We start from the raw sequence: 17,352 nt of genomic DNA, 5'->3' as shown, positions 1-17,352 counted from the left end.
CAGGCATGGCACATGGGTTAACTTTCCCTGACGAAGGGCGGCCAGGAGGTTTGACCCATTATCAGTAACCACCATCCCTGGCTGCAGCTGGCGTGGTGTCAACCACCTCTGGGCCTGTGCCTGCAGAGCCCCAAGAATCTGAGGGGCAGTGTGCTGCCTGTCCCCTAGACACACAAGCTGCAGCACTGCGTGACACCTTTTGGCCTGAGACATAGAATAGCCCTTTGAACGTTTACGTGGTACCTCATCATATTCAAAGGACCATTCTGCAGAGGAGGGCATGGAGGAGGTAGAGGAGGAGGAGCAGGAGGGGGTAGAAGTGATCGATCTACCCGGATCAGCGACACCACCAGCTGTTTGCAGACGTGGGGGCAACACTGGCTGCAGCACCGAGCCCTGGCTACAATCCCTTCCACTGGCAAGCAGTGTCACCCAGTGAGCAGTGACAGAAATGTACCGTCCCTGCCCATGTTTGCTTGACCAAGTGTCAGCCGTCAAGTGTATCTTACGGCTGACTGACTTGGCCAGGGACGACACTACATTGCCTTCCACATGTTGGTATAGGGATGGCAGGGCCTTACGGGAAAAGTAATGCCGACTTGGCACCTGCCACTGTGGAACTGCACATTTTGCGAAGTCACGGAAGGGAGCAGACTCTACCAGGTTAAATGGTAATAGTTGCAGAGCCAGTAGTTTAGCCAAACTACTGTTTAGACGCTGGGCATGTGGGTGGCGGGGAGTATACATTTTTTTTCGTTCCAGCATGTGTGGAATCGAAATTTGGCGTCTAGATGATACAGCTGGTGGTGTGCTGGAGGTAGATGCGACACTGCCTGCTATATCATCATCCCTGCCAGTGGAGGCTGCCAACAGGTGACGAGTGACTATAGCAGGGCCAGGAACAGACTGATGTGCAGGTGGAGCAGGTGGAGCAGATGGAGCATGAGGAGGAGCGCGAGGAGAACTAGGAGGCCGACTGACCAATCTTTGGCCCTTTTGTGGGTTCTTTAAATGCTCCTGCCAACGGGCCGAGTGGTGGGTTGTCAAATGCCTGTTTAGGCAGCTTGTACCCAGGTGGTTGACATTTTTGCCACGTTTTATACCCTTCTTACAAATCTTGCAGATCGCAACTGTTTTATCTGCATGGGATGTCTCAAAAAAGGCCCAGCAAGATGAGGTGTGTATAGTGGCCCGGGAGACAACAGGTGCGGCCTTAGATGGAGTGGGCCGTCTGCTCTCCCCTCTTGCTTGCTCTGCCTCCTCCTCAACCTCAGACCCAACATCTGACTCCATCAAAGACTGAGCATCAGGCCTGGCCTGGGAGACAACAGGTGCGGCCTTAGATGGAGCGGGCCGTCTGCTCTCCCCTCTTGTTTGCTCTGCCTCCTCCTCAACCTCAGACCCAACATCTGATTCTATCAAAGACTGAGCATCAGGCCTGGCCTGGGAGACAACAGGTGCGGCCTTAGATGGAGCGGGCCGTCTGCTCTCCCCTCTTGTTTGCTCTGCCTCCTCCTCAAACTCAGACCCAACATCAGACTCCATAAAGGACTGAGCATCAGGCTGGAGTAGATGGCCGACACTGTGGTCAAACAGCTCAGCTGACTCCTCTGCCATGTCTGAAATTGGGTCTAAGGGAGGACATGAGGTGGACATGGACTCATCTGTATTTGTTCTGACAACTGCAGAAGACTGACCACTTTTCTCTGCCTGGGTCACTGTAGTTGCAGATGATGCCGATGATGAGGGTTTGTTCATATAGTCCACCACCTCCTGTACATACTGTGGACGTATAGCTTGGCCACTGCCGGAGAACAATCCAAATGGTGGCCTGGCTGAGGACTGACCACCACGTCCACCCCTGCCTCTAGACACCCTAGAAGCTGTGCCCCTTTCCGCAGCAGGGCCACGTATGCCTTTTCTTGGTCTACCAGGCATATTTCTCACTGATGCGTTGGCAACTGTGTGCGGTGAAAAACGCACACTGCTATGCGACCCACAGTTGTCGCTGGATACAGCACAGCAGATGTGTCACGCACAGTAGCAAAGCCTTTTGCACAGTGGACCTAACGCTTTGAACAACAGGCGTTAGGTTGTCACTGATGCGTTGGCAACTGTGTGCGGTGAAAAACGCACACTGCTATGCGACCCACAGTTGTCGCTGGATACAGCACAGCAGATGTGTCACGCACAGTAGCAAAGCCTTTTGCACAGTGGACCTAACGCTTTGAACAACAGGCGTTAGGTTGTCACTGATGCGTTGGCAACTGTGTGCGGTGAAAAACGCACACTGCTATGCGACCCACAGTTGTCGCTGGATACAGCACAGCAGTTGCGTGTCACGCACAGTTGCAAAGGCTTTTGTACAGTGCACCTAACGCTTTGAACAACAGGCGTTAAGTTGTCACTGTATTTTGCTGCCTAGCAAGCACGTATACCTGCTGTGATAGAGCAGCACTGTGCCACGTGCTCACTAAACAGAACCCTCACACTTTCCCTACAGAAACTAAATTTTCAAATCTAACTAATGTAGTACAAAGTTCCCTAACTACACTAGATATCCCTTTCCACTAAATAGAAAGCTCCATACAACAGAAGACTGACACTGTCCCTTAAGTTTTTTTTTTTTTTTTTTTTTGTAACTCTAAGAACCAGCACAATCGCTGTATCTAACTACACTGGCTGTAAGCTAAATACAATTCTGCTATATGGAGCTTTAGAACCACTCGATATGTAGGAAATGTAGTGTAGCAAGCAGGAGTCAGACAGAACTGCTTCAACTCTCTTCAACAGGCTCTGGATAACTGTGCTAGGGGTTAGGCGGGGCCATCTTATATAGTGTGGGGCGTATTCACTCCTGATTGGCCTCTGGTCCCCGTAGTCACTCCAATCACGTTCCTAGGAGACTCCTGCCCCCTCATTGGCTTTTGCAGACGTTTCTGGGCCAATCACGGGCTTTTAAAGCCCAGTTCCTGTCCCAGTGCATTTTGGGCGGTTCTGGTGGCCGAATACCGAACTTTTGCCGCAAAAAGTTCGGTATTCGGCCGAATATCGAACATCCAATGTTCGGGTCGAATCGATGGTCGACCCGAACCGTTCGATCATCCCTATTAATTAGTACAGTTTTCTTCCGGAAAAAATCGTAAGAGCAAGACTAGGCATGCTAAGAAAAGAAAGAACACATACAAAACAATCCAGCACATGACATCACTTCTGAAGTTGAATTCTGTCGTACGAGAATTTTCGTATGAAAGTAACCTCTTCACTTTCCACATGAGACCAGCATGCAACAAAAAACGGACGACAGATCGTTCGATAATCTGATCGTGTGTATGAGTCTTAAGACTGGGATGCCATTAATGTTCATGTGAGGGTAAAGGCAGGTGTCCCAATACTTTTGACAATATAGTGTACATCAAGCCTTAACATTCCGAGCGCCTGTGAAACATAGCCATAATATGTTGTAGACATGTGCATGACGAAAACATTTGTTTTGTTTCGTTTAGATTCATTAATCTAGTATTTAGTTTTGTTAAATTTGTTAAATTTGTATTCGGAATTCATATTCGCAATTCGTTTTATGTCTTTTATGAATTTTCTTTGAATTTACCGTTTATTTTTTTATATGAAACGTTCGAATCGATACATTTTGAATCGGTTGAATTGATAATTTTACTTTTTTTTTTGGATTCGAATGTGGCAAAGTGAACAAACAAAAGAAAAATCTTCATCAAATGACTACAATGACTCTTCAACTCACCTGGGCTTAATAAAAACAGCATTATTTCGAAATGGTACTTCAATACACACGCAGTCTTTGATATCAGAAATAAGTTTACAGTTCGAATTCAAATGAAACTCGTTGTAGAATTTGATTCGCATTTCAATTTGAATTTTGGAAATTTGGACGAATTGTGTTCAGTTATTCGGAGCATTCAGTAAACTTTGTTTATTCTGTAATTCGGATATTCGGACATATCGGAATCTCCAAATAATGAAAAACGAGTCTGAATATTTATTCGGAACAAAACGAACCGCACGTGTCTAATATGTTGGGCAATTGTCATTTATGTACACATTTACGTACATTTTATATTTATATGTGCATGTATGTGGAGGCAGGGGGCTTTTAAAATATATATTTTTTTATTTACTTATTTTATTACCAATTCTGGACCGGAAGGATTTGCACCCTTAATGACCAGGCCATTTTTTGCAATTTACTTTAACTGACAAGTGCGCGGCCTTACAACGCTGTACCTAAATAAAATTGATGTCCTTTTTTTTTCCCACAAATAGAGCTTTCTTTTGGTGGTATTTGATCACCTCTGCAATTTTTATTTTTTGCGCTATAAAGGAAAAAAAAAAGACAATTTTGAAAAAAAAACAATATTTTTCACATTCTGCTATATAACATTCCCCCCAAAAAATAAAAATCTATTTTTTCATCATTTTAGGCCAATTTGTATTCTGCTACATATTTTTGTTGAAAAAATCGCAATAAGCGTATTTTGATTGGTTTGCGCAAAAGTTATTGCGTCTACAAACTAGGGGAAATATTTATGTAATTTTTATTCATTTATTTTTTTCTAGTAATGGCGGCGATCTGCAATTTTTAGCTGGACTGCAACATTGCGGTGGACAGATCAGACCCCTAACTGACATTTTTGACACTTTTGGGGGGACCAGTGATATTACTACAGTAATCAGCGCTAAAAATATGCACTGTTACTGTAATGACACTGGCATGGAAGGGGTTAATCCAGGCTTGATGAAAGGGTTCATTGTGAGCCTAGGGGAGTGTTTTCTAACTGTGTGTGGGAGTGACTTGTGAAATGAGCACAGAGACCTGTGATCCTATATAGAAGGATCACAGGCGCTCTGTGATAATTTTAGAGAGTACAATAGTCAGCTGTGTTTTACTGTGTTTACCCGTGGCGGCCCGCGCTTGCTCCCCAGCACCACTCCCGCGACCGACGTACCAATACCAATACATTAATTCGTGCAGCCAAGCCAGATTGCCACAGTATATATGCGGAGGGTGGTCAGCAAGTGGTTAAACCTTAACCTTTAACCGCTTTCCGACCACCTGCCGCCTTTTTATTGTGGCAGGGGGGCTCTCCTGCGCAAACCGACATAGACCTACGTCGGTCGCGCGCGGGAAGCTAGGGGGCGAGCTTGCGCCGCCGGCGCAGCACTCCCGCCCCCACTGGGCAGTGGGGAAGCCGATGCTCGGGTCAGGCAGCTCTGATTGCCGCCTGACACCCGCGATCGCTCCCCGCTGAGAGGGAAGAAAGGTCAGCTGTCGTAAACACAGCTGACCGTTCTTCTCCCTTGAATGATCACATGTCTCTATGGTCATTTCAGAAGCCACACCCCCACAGTTAGAATCACTCCCCTAGGCTCACATTTAACCCCTTGATCACCCATAAGGTTAACCCCTTCCCTGCCAATGGCATTATTACAGTAACAGTGCATATTTTTAGCACTGATTACTTTAGTAATGTCACTGGTCACCCAAAAGTGTCACAAATGTCAGTTAGGGGTCTGATCTGTCTGCCGCAATATCGCAGTCCCGCAAAAAATCGCAGATCGCCGCCATTATTAGTAAAAAAAAAACAATAAAAATTATATCAGTCTTTCCAGTAGTTAGTAGACACAATAACTTTTGCGCAAACCAAGCAAAATACTTTTATTGCGTTTTTCTTACCAAAAATATGTAGCAGAAAACAAATTGATCTAAAATGATAATTTTTTTTTTTTTTGGGGAATGTTATATAACAGAATATGAAAAATATATTTTTTTTTTTTTCAAAATTGTCACTTTTTTTGTTTATAGCGCAAAAAATAAAAATCGCATAGGTGGTCAAAGGTGATCAAATACCACAAAAAGAAAGCTCTATTTGTGGAAAAAAAGGACATCAATTTTATTTGGGTACAGCATCGCATGACTGCGCAATTGTTCGTAAAAGTAACGCAGTGCCGAATCCCAAAATAGGGCCTTCTAAGGAAGGAGGCAAATCCTTCCGGTCTTAACGTGGTTAATGTATTTCTACTTTTGCTTTAGATGCACCTTGGATAACACTAGTGACGCTACATAATCATTTTTCAGTACGTTTTATAGCTCACGTTTGCAAGTTTTTATGTTTCATGTATTTTTTGTAGGCGAAGACTCGTTGCCAAACACAAAACCTTGCCAAAAACTCACACATGTACATATGTTTTTCATGCATGCACACTGAAGTCTATTGAACCCAACGTGCGCTGTACTCCACCAAAAGAAGCATTGCATCATATTACATTGATGTGAATAGGTACTAATGTGAATAATGTGAATTCCATTGTCCTACATTGCAGCACAGCAGTAGTCACAGAAGGAATTGCACTAATGTGAATAGGGGCTTACAGAGGATCTATCAGTCTCTAAAAAAAATTGCACCCAACGTTCCCTTAACCACTTGCCGTCTGCTCACGTTGCTGCTACTGCAGCAACGTGGCTCGTTATCGTCTAGTGACGTAGTACTATGTCGCTAGACTCCTCCCCCTGTAGGCGGCGCTCCCGCTGTGTTCAGTCCCAGCGGGAGTTGGGCCAGGGGAGGAGCGGCGGCGATCGCCGCTGCTCTTCCCCGATCGTCAGGGAATCTAGTTTGGAGATCCGCCCGCCTGTGTAAACAGAGCAGGCGGATCTCCTAAGTGACAGGGAGTGACAGATTGCAGGGTTCAGCATAGCACACACGTCAGTAAGCACCAGGCATACATTAACCCCTCCCTCTCCAATAAAATTAACCCCTTCCCTGCCAGTGTCATTTTTACAGTAACAGTGCATATATATAGCACTGATTACTGCAGTAATGTCACTGGTACCCCCAAAAGTGTCAAAAATGTCAGTCAAGGGTCCGATCTGTCCGCCGCAATGTCGCAGTCCCGCAACAAAAAATCGCAGATCGCCGCCATTACTCGTTAAAAAAAAACACCAAAAATGACAGAAATCTTTCCCTTAGTTAGTAAACGCAATAACTTTTGCGCAAACCAATCAAAATAAGCTTATTGTGATTTTTTTTTTTACCAAAACATAGGTAGCAGAAAACAAAAAATTAAAAAACAAATTTAATTTTTACATTTTTTTGGGGGGAATTTCATATAAAAAAATGTGAAAAATATTGTTATTTTTTCAAAATAAACGCTCTTTTTTGTTTATAGCGCAAAAAGTAAAAATCACACAGGTGATCAAATACCACCAAAAGAAAGCTCTGTTTGTGGGGAAAAAAAGGACGTAAATTTTGTTTGGGTACGGCATCGCATGACTGCGCAATTGTCCGTTAAAGTCGCACAGTGCCGAATCGCAAAAAGTGGCCCAGACGTAAGACAGCAAAATCCTCCGGTGGTAAAGTGGTTAAATATATCTGTTTCAAATGCCACTTTATACATTGACATACCTCCTTTAGGCCCAGTCTGTCCAGACAGTATAGTTACCTGCTGACTTGGCACCATCCACAGGAAGCTTAACTCTTCCAAAAGACACAGACCTGGAATCAAACACAATTTTACTTCAGCTAATTGCAGAGGATGTTTTCCAGTCTTTTGAAGTGTAAGATGATAAGAAGACATTGACTATCCTAGGCAACATGGGAGAAGTGGGGAGGATCTAGCTAAGACTAAACTAACTAACCCTAAACAGGAGGGGAAGACAGAGGAAGATACCAACATTGCATTAGTAAACAAGTTGAAGTGGCCAAAAACTGCCACTAGATGTCAGCAAACTACAGAAAAATGATAATCCAATGCAGTTTAATACAAGACATAAAAAAAAAAACATGAATGTGGCACAGAACATGAGCTTTTACAGTCAGCTCAGTGGCCCGTGTCTCCTACCTCCCCTCCATTCCAGCACTGCAGACTCCATCAGTGTTTTCAGCATTCAATCCCTTCCTTTATGAGCTTTACGTTATTAAAGCACGGTAGTGATGTACGAACGAGAGGAAAGTGGGATAGCATGCAGCAGGAGACAAAGGCGTCTATCCAGGAGAGTTAAATGCCGAAGAGTCTTATGTAGGCTGAAGGGCTGGAATAGAAGAGAAGGTAAGAGACGCGGGTGGTTGGAGAAGTGAGTATCATAGTTCATCTCTAGCAGGGTACTATGGGTAAAACATTGTAAAGACTGGAAGAGTCTTTTTTATGAAAACATGGCATGTTGGCTAAATTGTTGGTGCACCTTCCTTGTAATGCTGGACCTCAGGTTCAAATCCTACCAGAGGTGGGCTGGCAGGGAGGTGTACATGGCTTCCTGAAAACATCATAGCACCATGTCTCAGTACTCCTCTCTAGAGCCCTGAGGCAAGCAATGGGCTCTCCACTTGTAAGGATTTATGTAAATATCAATGTCAAAAGTATTAAAGAGGAAGTAAACCCTCCTCTGACACTTGTACCTATAGGTAAGCCTATGATAAGGCTTACCTATAGGTACTGTAAATATCTCCTAAACATGTACCGTTTAGGAGATATTTACCTTACATGCAGCCAGTGACATCACTGGCGCATCCGCTCTGAAGGAACGGCCGCTGGTGCCGTTCCTTCAGAGCCCCGTGCCGTGACCGTCGGCTCCCGCGCACGTGCGCGGGAGTGACGTCACCGCGGCTCTGGCCAATCAGATGGCTGGATCCCGCGATCCCGGAAGACAGGCGACTGAAGATGTCGCCCGTCATACAAGTAAACGGGCGGCACGGCGGGGGCTCATTCAAAGGTAAGTATTTCGATGCATACTAGCTCATTATGTGTTTCTCTTTCGGTGTAAAAAAAAAATTGGGTTTACAACCTCTTTAGTCCCAGTCTTAGTCCGTAGGGTCCAATATTCAGTTGGCCCATCCTTTGCAGCTATAACAGCTTCAACTCTTCTGAGAAGGCTGTCCACAAGGTTTAGGAGTGTGTCTATGGGAATGTTTGACCATTCTTCCAGAAGCGCATTTGTGAGGTTAGGCACTAATGTTGGATGAGAAGGCCTAGCTCACAGTCTCCGCTCTAATTCATCCCAAAGGTGTTCTATCGGGTTGAAGTCAGGACTCTGTGCAGACCAGTCAAGTTCCTCCACCCCAAACTTCCTCATCCATGTCTTTATGGACCTTGCTTTGTGCACTGGTGCGCAGTCATGTCTGAACAGGAAGGGGTCATCCCCAAACTGTTCCCACAAAGTTGAGAGCACAAAATTGTCCAAAATGTCTTGGTATGCTGACGCCTTAACCACTTAAGCCCCGGAAGATTTTACCCCCATTCCGACCAGGGGGTATTTTGCGATTCGGCACTGCGTGAATTTAACGCACAATTGCGCGGTCGTGCGACGCTGTACCTAAACGAATTTGACGTCCTTTTTTTCCCACAAACAGAGCTTTCTTTTGGTGGTATTTGATCACCTGTGCGATTTTTTGATCACGCGCTATAAACAAAGAAAGAGCGTCAATTTTGCAAAAATAGCAATATTTTTCACATTTTTTTATATGAAATTCCCCCAAAAAAAAATGTAAAAATCAAAATTTTTAAAAATTTTCGGCCAATTTATTTTATGCTACCTATGTTTGGTAAAAAAAATCGCAAAAAGCGTATTTTGATTGGTTTGCGCAAAAGTTATCGCGTTTACTAACAAAGGGAAAGATTTTTGTCATTTTTGTTGTTTTTTTTTTTAACGCGTAATGGCGGCGATCTGCGATTTTTTTTGCGGTACTGCGACATTGCGGCGGACAGATCGGACCCTTGACTGACATTTTTGACACTTTTGGGGTTACCAGTGACATTTCTACAGTAATCAGTGCTATACATATGCACTGTTACTGTAAAAATACACTGGTAGTGAAGGGGTTAACTTTATTTGGAAGGGAGGGGCTGTGTGTGTCCCTAGGGGCGTGGTTTCTACTGTGATTGGCTGTGGCTCTAGCTGTAAGGACACTGATCAACGGATCTACATACCAGATCCGTTTTATCAGTGTCTTTGCAGCGAGGAGAATGACAGGCAGTTTGTTTACACAAGCTGCCTGACATTCTCCCTCTCCCCCGCCGATCGCCGAGTGACCGGCGGACATCGGGTCCGCTGGTCACACGCGCGGGGGGGTCCGTGACCACGCGGGAGCGGGAGCGCGCCCCGGGGGGCGCGCGCTCGCTCCCTAGACCCTCACAAGCAAACAACGTAGCCCTACGTTAGTTTGCCTGTGAGGGGCTGACCGCCGACGTAGATAGTCGTGCGGCGGTCGGCAAGTGGTTAAGAGTTCCCTTCACTGCAACTAAAGGGACAAGCCCAACCTCTGAAAAACAACCCCACACCATAATCCACCAAATGATTTGGACCAGTGCACAAAACAAGGTCAATAAAGACATGGATGAGTGAGTTTGGGTTGGAGGAACTTGACTGGCCTGCCCCTTAACCTGATAGAACACCTTTGGGATAAATTAGAGCAGAGAATGCAAGCCAGGCCGACTTGTCCACATCAGTGCCTGACCTCACAAATGTGCTTCTGGAAGAATGGTCACATATTCCCATAGACACACTCCTAAACCTTGTGGACAGCCTTCCCAGAAGAGTTGAAGCTGTTATAGCTGCAAAGGATTGAACCCTGCAGACTAAAACTGGGATGTCATTAAAGTTCACGTGTGTGTAAAGGCAGGCGTCCCAATACTTTTGACAATGTAGTGTATGTATGGTTCTGAAATCTGTGTGCTTAGTACTATGAGCATGGTCACCTATATGACATGTGTAAAATGCAATAAAGTGTTGTATCTTGCCAGTGCCATATATCTACTGGAAATTAAAAATTAAATGGGAGGCTAATCCTAATTTTTTAAAGTGGTTATTAAGCCACTACTATAAAATAATCTAATCCCCTCTGTAATAGAACACGAAGTGTCCCTGTGTCTTATAAAAAAAATATGCAGATCTGTACCTATATCAGAGCAGCTCACAGCGATCAGCTGACCCTTCAGCTCTCTTCTCTGCCTGACTGACAGCTCCAGTGGGCGGGGCCGAGCACTGCCGCTGACATCAGCCAGAGAGGAGGGGAAGAGAGGAGAGGGAGAGCCAAGCGGTCACGTGATCGCTGGGAGCCGCTCTGATATAGCTACAGATCAGCATATTTTTTCTATAAGACAGGCACAGGAGCACTTAAGCGGAGTTCCACCCAAAAGTGGAACTTGCGCTTTAGGGAGTCCTGACCCCCCGACATGCCACATTTGGCATGTCATTTTTTTGGGGGGGGAGCGGGTACCTAGTTTTGACAGGTACCCGCTCCCACTTCCGCTCGGAGCGCCGCGGAGCCCTGAGCGGAAGTTCTCCTTTCCCCCTCCCTCCCTGCAATCTTCTGGGACACGTCAGAGGTCCCAGAAGATTGCCGGCCAATCACGGCGCGCAGCGCGACTCGCGCATGCGCAGTGGGTACCCGGCTGTGAAGCTGCAAACTGTAACAGCCGGGTGCCCACAGCAGTGATGCCGGCGCCGAGGGAGAGGATCGAGGCTTCCGGCGGCCGCATCGCTGGACCGTTGGACAGGTGAGTAAATGGCTGGAACTCCGCTTTAGTGTGCAGAGTGGATGGGATTATATTATATTAAATATGAAAGCAGCTGGAGTGGAAGGGCAGGCGCTGACACACATACAGGCAGGGAGGGGAGGGGGGAGGAGGAAACACGAGACAGAGAGCATGGCTGTGGATGACGGAGACACGTACACTGACCACGGTGTCAGGGCTCAGTAGCCATAGCCATGATACACCGTGGTCAGTGTACAGAGGGGAGGATAGAAACTGGCAGGATCAGCCAGGTTTTTAGGTGATACAGGGTGCAAATTACACAGCACAAGCACTGTGCTGCATAACATGCTTTAAGGGAACAGGATCTGTTTTTTTTTTTTTTTTTGGGTAACAAACGCTTTACGACATAAAGATTGTTGTTTAAAAAGCAAGGTCAGCAACGGCAACCTATATAGTTCTTTCATGACAGGTGTATTAAAAGAAACTGCAGATAAAATGTGGTCACACAATTTAAAGCCCATAAATGGTCTAGTAGTATGGCATTTCAATATGATCTTTTCATCTGTTAACATTGATTCAGATTTGTGCTCTTCTCCATGTAGTCTTCGCCACCATGAGGGATTTGCGGAAGAGTGGCAAGCTGGAGGAAGAAGCTGGACAACATCTCAATAAAACACTGGAGATCAGACAGCTGGATGTGACCAGTGAAGACTCTGTGAAGAAGTGTCTGGCTGCCTTGCCTGGTCAGACGGTGGACATTCTAGGTGGGGAGATGTCTCAGGAAACACTGTGCATAATCAAAATTATAGGGTTTCGGAGGAGATTAAATAAGACCAATGCAGAGTACATCAGGTAGAGGTCATAACAGATCAAACTGTGAGAAATTTATACATGGATTTGAGATATTTTTATTATCCAAATTTTCCATGCCTACACTTTTTGGTATGACATTTATCTCCATCAAGAACAGATGTTCAATTTGTTTGCATTTCTTTCTAGTTTAAAACAGTAGTATACTCTAATAAAAAAAAAAGAAAAAACCTGCAAGACAAAGGCATAATGAGCTAGTATGCATCGCATACTAGCTCATTATGAATTACTCACCTTAGAACGAAGCCCCGGCACGGACCCCCGGACACCGTTGTGGGAGCGGACATGATTCCACGGCGTCTCTTCCGGGTTCCGCGGCTCCGGCGCTGTGAGTGGCCGGAGCCGCGATGACGTCACTCCCGCGCATGAGCGCGGGAGTAATTTTCCAGCAATTCTCGGCAAGGAACTCTGAAGGTCCGCCGGACCTTCAGAACGCATGCGCCGCACTCGTCAGCGGCTGCATGCAGTGGTAATATCTCCTAAACCGTGCAGGTTTAGGAGATATTAATTGTACCTACAGGTAAGCCTTATTATAGGCTTACCTGTAGTTAAAAGTCAAAAAAAGCGGTATACTACCGCTTTAAAGAGACACCATCACCTTGCTAATGTAGATCACCCACCCACCCCTCTTTCCTATATCCCTTATACTCACCTTGCCAGTGCTGTCCTGCTGCTCCATGTTATTACCGGGGACTTCTGAGTATGGTGGAGCATGTTACTTCTGTCCCGGTGAATTTTGCTTGGCTCTAGGACCCAATTGTTGGCTTGAGTACTTTCACATGACCAAGGAAGTGATGGTATCACTCTTCCTAGTCACTCCTACTGGTGGTTTTAGTACTGCCTGCAATGGAGGGAGGGGAAGCAAGTGGACACTGGTGAGGTGAGAATAGGTTGCTTTGGTGGACATCAGGGGGTGAATTTGCAGACATTATTCGTTTTCCCTGCATGCGCAAGGTGACGGTGTCTCTAAAAAGGACACTCCATAGTCTAAGCCAGGGGTCTCCAAACTATGGCTCTCCAGTTATTCAGGAACTACAATTCCCATCATGCCTAGTCATGTCTGTGAATGCCAGAGTTTTACAATGTCTCATGGGACGTGTAATTCTGCAACAGCTGAAGGGCCGTAGTTTGGAGATCCCTGGTCTAAACTGCAGTTTTGAGTGTGCAGGGGCAAGTGGGACTGATGGCAATCTAGTCCCAATCTTAAAATGGAATTACAGTCATACCCTAACTAAGCCTAAATCTGCTCCCACACCCTTTCTAAGCCTATTTTATCTACCCAATAAAAGAAAACATGTTTTTACTTACCTATTCTGAATCCGCTCTTGTCCAGTCACATGATCGGCTCCCAGCTCTGGCCTCAGTGTAGAGACGAGGCAGTGCCAATGGCTGCAGAGCCTGGGTAATGATGTCATCCGTAGGCTTACTATGGGGCATCCATCATTGGCTGTTCTTCTTCTACACTGAAAATGGTCATGTGACTGGACGAGAGCGGCTTCAGAATAGGTACAGTGCATTGCAAAAGTATTCGACCCCCTTGAACTTTTCAACCTTTTGCCACATTTCAGGCTTCAAACATAAAGATATAAAACTGTAATTTTTTTTTTTTTTGAAGAATCAACAACAAGTAGGACACAATCATGAAGTGGAACAAAATTTATTGGATATTTCAAACTTTGTTTAACAAATAAAAAACTGAAAAATTGGGCGTGCAAAATTATTCAGCCCCTTTACTTTCAGTGCAACAAACTCTCTCCAGAATTTCAATGAGGATCTCTGAATGATCCAATGTTGACCTAAATGACTAATGATGATAAATAGAATCCACCTGTGTGTAATCAAGTCTCCGTATAAATGCACCTGCACTGTGATAGTCTCAGAGGTCCGTTTAAAGCGCAGAGAGGATCATGAAGAACAAGGAACACACCAGGCAGGTCCAAGATACTGTTGTGGAGAAGTTTAAAACCGGATTTGGATACAAAAAGATTTCCCAAGCTTTAAACATCCCAAGGAGCACTGTGCAAGCGATAATATTGAAATGGAAGGAGTATCAGACCACTGCAAGTCTACGAAGACCTGGCCGTCCCTCTAAACTTTCAGCTCATACAAGGATAAGACTGATCAGAGATGCAGCAAAGAGGCCCATGATCACTCTGGATGAACTGCAGAGATCTACAGCTGAGGTGGGAGACTCTGTCCATAGGACAACAATCAGTCGTATACTGCACAAATCTGGCCTTTATGGAAGAGTGGCAAGAAGAAAGCCATTTCTTAAAGATATCCATAAAAAGTGTAGTTTAAAGTTTGCAACAAGCCACCTGGGAGACACACCAAACATGTGGAAGAAGGTGCTCTGCTCAGATGAAACCAAAATCAAACTTTTTGGCAACAATGCAAAACGTTATGTTTGGCGTAAAAGCAACACAGCTCATCACCCTGAACACACCATCCCCACTGTCAAACATGGTGGTGGCAGCATCATGGTTTGGGCCTGCTTTTCTTCAGCAGGTACAGGGAAGATGGTTAAAATTGATGGAAAGATGGATGGAGCCAAATACAGGACCATTCTGGAAGAAAACCTGATGGAGTCTGCAAAAGACCTGAGACTGGGACTGAGATTTGTCTTCCAACAAGACAATGATCCAAAACATAAAGAAAAATCTACAATGAAATGGTTCACAAATAAACATATCCAGGTGTTAGAATGTCCAAGTCAAAGTCCAGACCTGAATCCAATTGAGAATCTGTGGAAAGAACTGAACACTGCTGTTCACAAATGCTCTCTATTCAACCTCACTGAGCTCGAGCTGTTTTGCAAGGAGGAATGGGCAAAAATGTCAGTCTCTCGATGTGCAAAACTGATAGAGACATACCCCAAGCGACTTACAGCTGTAATCGCAGCAAAAGGTGGCGTTACAAAGTATTAACTTAAGGGGGCTGAATAATTTTGCACGCCCAATTTTTCAGTTTTTTATTTGTTAACAAAGTTTGAAATATCCAATAAATTTCATTCCACTTCATGATTGTGTCCCACTTGTTGTTGATTCTTAAAAAAAATTCAGTTTTATATCTTTATGTTTGAAGCCTGAAATGTGGCAAAAGGTCGAAAAGTTCAAGGGGGCCGAATACTTTTGCAATGCACTGTAAGTATAGGTCTCTTTTCTTTTAGAGGGTAGATAGAATAGACTTAAAATAGGGGTGGGAGTAGATTTAAGCTTAGTTAGGGTATGACTGGAATTCCACTTTAGGCTGGGTTTACACATGTCCGGTGCGAATTTCCCCTCAGTTTCCACTGCAAATTTTCAAAGCAGCTGTTCAGGGGTTCAGCTGCAATTTAGATAAGTTAAAGAATGCAAATTTGTGGAGCTGGTGGCCACAGGCGTCTTTAACTGGTTGTTAAGGAGGGGCTAAAAAGCCAGCCACCGCGTCCTTAACAATGAATGACTCATCAACTGTCAGCAGGTTCCCCGTAAACAAAAAAAAGATTGCCGGCAAAAAAAAAATTGTGAAAGAAAGGGCAAAGGGCAGGGGTGCCCCCCCCCCCCAAATCGTACCAATCCCTTCGGGTCTGGTACAGATTTTAAGGTAAATCCCTCACCAAAATGTTTTAAAAAGATGGCATGGTTTCCCCCCCAAAATCCATACCAGACGAATGACCCCCCCCCTGAACCATTCCAGGCCACATGCCCTCAACATAAGGGGGGTGCTTTGGGGCAGGGGGGCTCTGCTCGCTCGTCCCTCCCCTTTTCTGGCCTGCCAGGCTGCATAATCGGATAATGGTCTGGTATGGATTTGGGGGGGGGCCTTATGCTGTTTTTCAAACAATTTTTGGCGTGCATGCTAGGATAATGGCCTGGTGTGGATTTTGGGGGGGGGGGTACACTTTTTTTTCGGATTTAATTTGTGTTCAAAACTAATGTGCCGGGAATTCACATCTGAATCGCGCCACAGTGCTCAGAAAATGCACAGAACTATTTAAATTCTCAGCAAATTCGCACCACCAATGCACCACATATATGTGATCTGGCTCCATAGAGAAAGCTGCCGGTTCACATCATGTGAATTGGATGCTGCTCAAAACGCATCAAATTTGCGAATACAGTAAAACCTTGGTTTAAGAGTAACTTGGTTTAAGAGTGCTTTGCAAGACAAGCAAAATTTTCAAATAAATTTTGACTTGATATACAAGCGATGTCTTGATATACAAGTAGCTTTAAGTCACAGCTGAGTATAAAAGAGAAGAGAGGCGCCTCTAAGTGTAGCAATATGGTTACATTTAATGAAGGTACAACATTTAGCAACTCACATGGTTGATGATTGGAACAGGCACATCTAAGTATGCAGGCATCCAGGCTAAAGCTGTCCACATAGACCATCCTCCGCACCGCCATCTACGTCATCCCTTCCATACTGCCCCTCGCTTTCAGATCTCTTTACTGCAGGGTGGTCTTCCCGGTCAGGATTACAGACTGGCAGCCGGCGGTGCAGAAGATAGTCTATGTGGACAGCTTTACCCCGGATGCCTGCATACTTAGATATGCCTGTTTTATTCATCAACCCTGTGAGTTGCTAAATGTTGTACCTTCATTAAATGGAACCATATTGCTACACTTAGAGGCGCCTCTCTTCTCTTTGATACTCTGGAGCTCCTGCTGGATTTTGCATCTAATCCCCTTGTGGAAGCGGCTATTTGTGGATGGACATTTTATGGTTATATAACCTATCGCAATGCTATAATCTTTTTATACGGACTATAAACTGAAGGATTTATGATTAAATTGTGTGTGGAACTAATCATCTGAGTTTCCATTATTTCTTATGGGAAAATTTGCTTTGATATAAGAGTGCTTTGGATTACAAGCATGCTTCCGGAACGAATTATGCTCGCAATCCAAGGTTTTACTGTATGTGAATGGAGCCCAAGGCACACTACTGGGGAAGAGGGGTTTGACATAGGGCTGCATAAAAAAAAAAGAACAA

General features: G+C 44.9%; 1 protein-coding gene across 1 annotated transcript in view; it reads left to right on the top strand.

The window, feature by feature from the left end:
• Window positions 1-17,352, top strand: part of RDH8 (retinol dehydrogenase 8) — a gene marked incomplete at its 5' end in the record, with an annotated part of 55,951 nt that overhangs the window by 22,778 nt on the left and 15,821 nt on the right. The window contains 1 exon segment of the mRNA XM_082254903.1: window positions 12,105-12,266. Within this exon segment, the coding sequence (XP_082111029.1) occupies window positions 12,105-12,266 (162 nt within the window).

Source organism: Pelophylax lessonae (assembly GCF_965119305.1).
Source record: "Pelophylax lessonae genome assembly, chromosome: 4".
Classification (NCBI taxonomy): domain Eukaryota; kingdom Metazoa; phylum Chordata; class Amphibia; order Anura; family Ranidae; genus Pelophylax; species Pelophylax lessonae.
The sequence above is the reverse complement of the archived record's forward strand: the minus strand, read 5'-3'. Positions and strand labels throughout refer to the sequence as shown.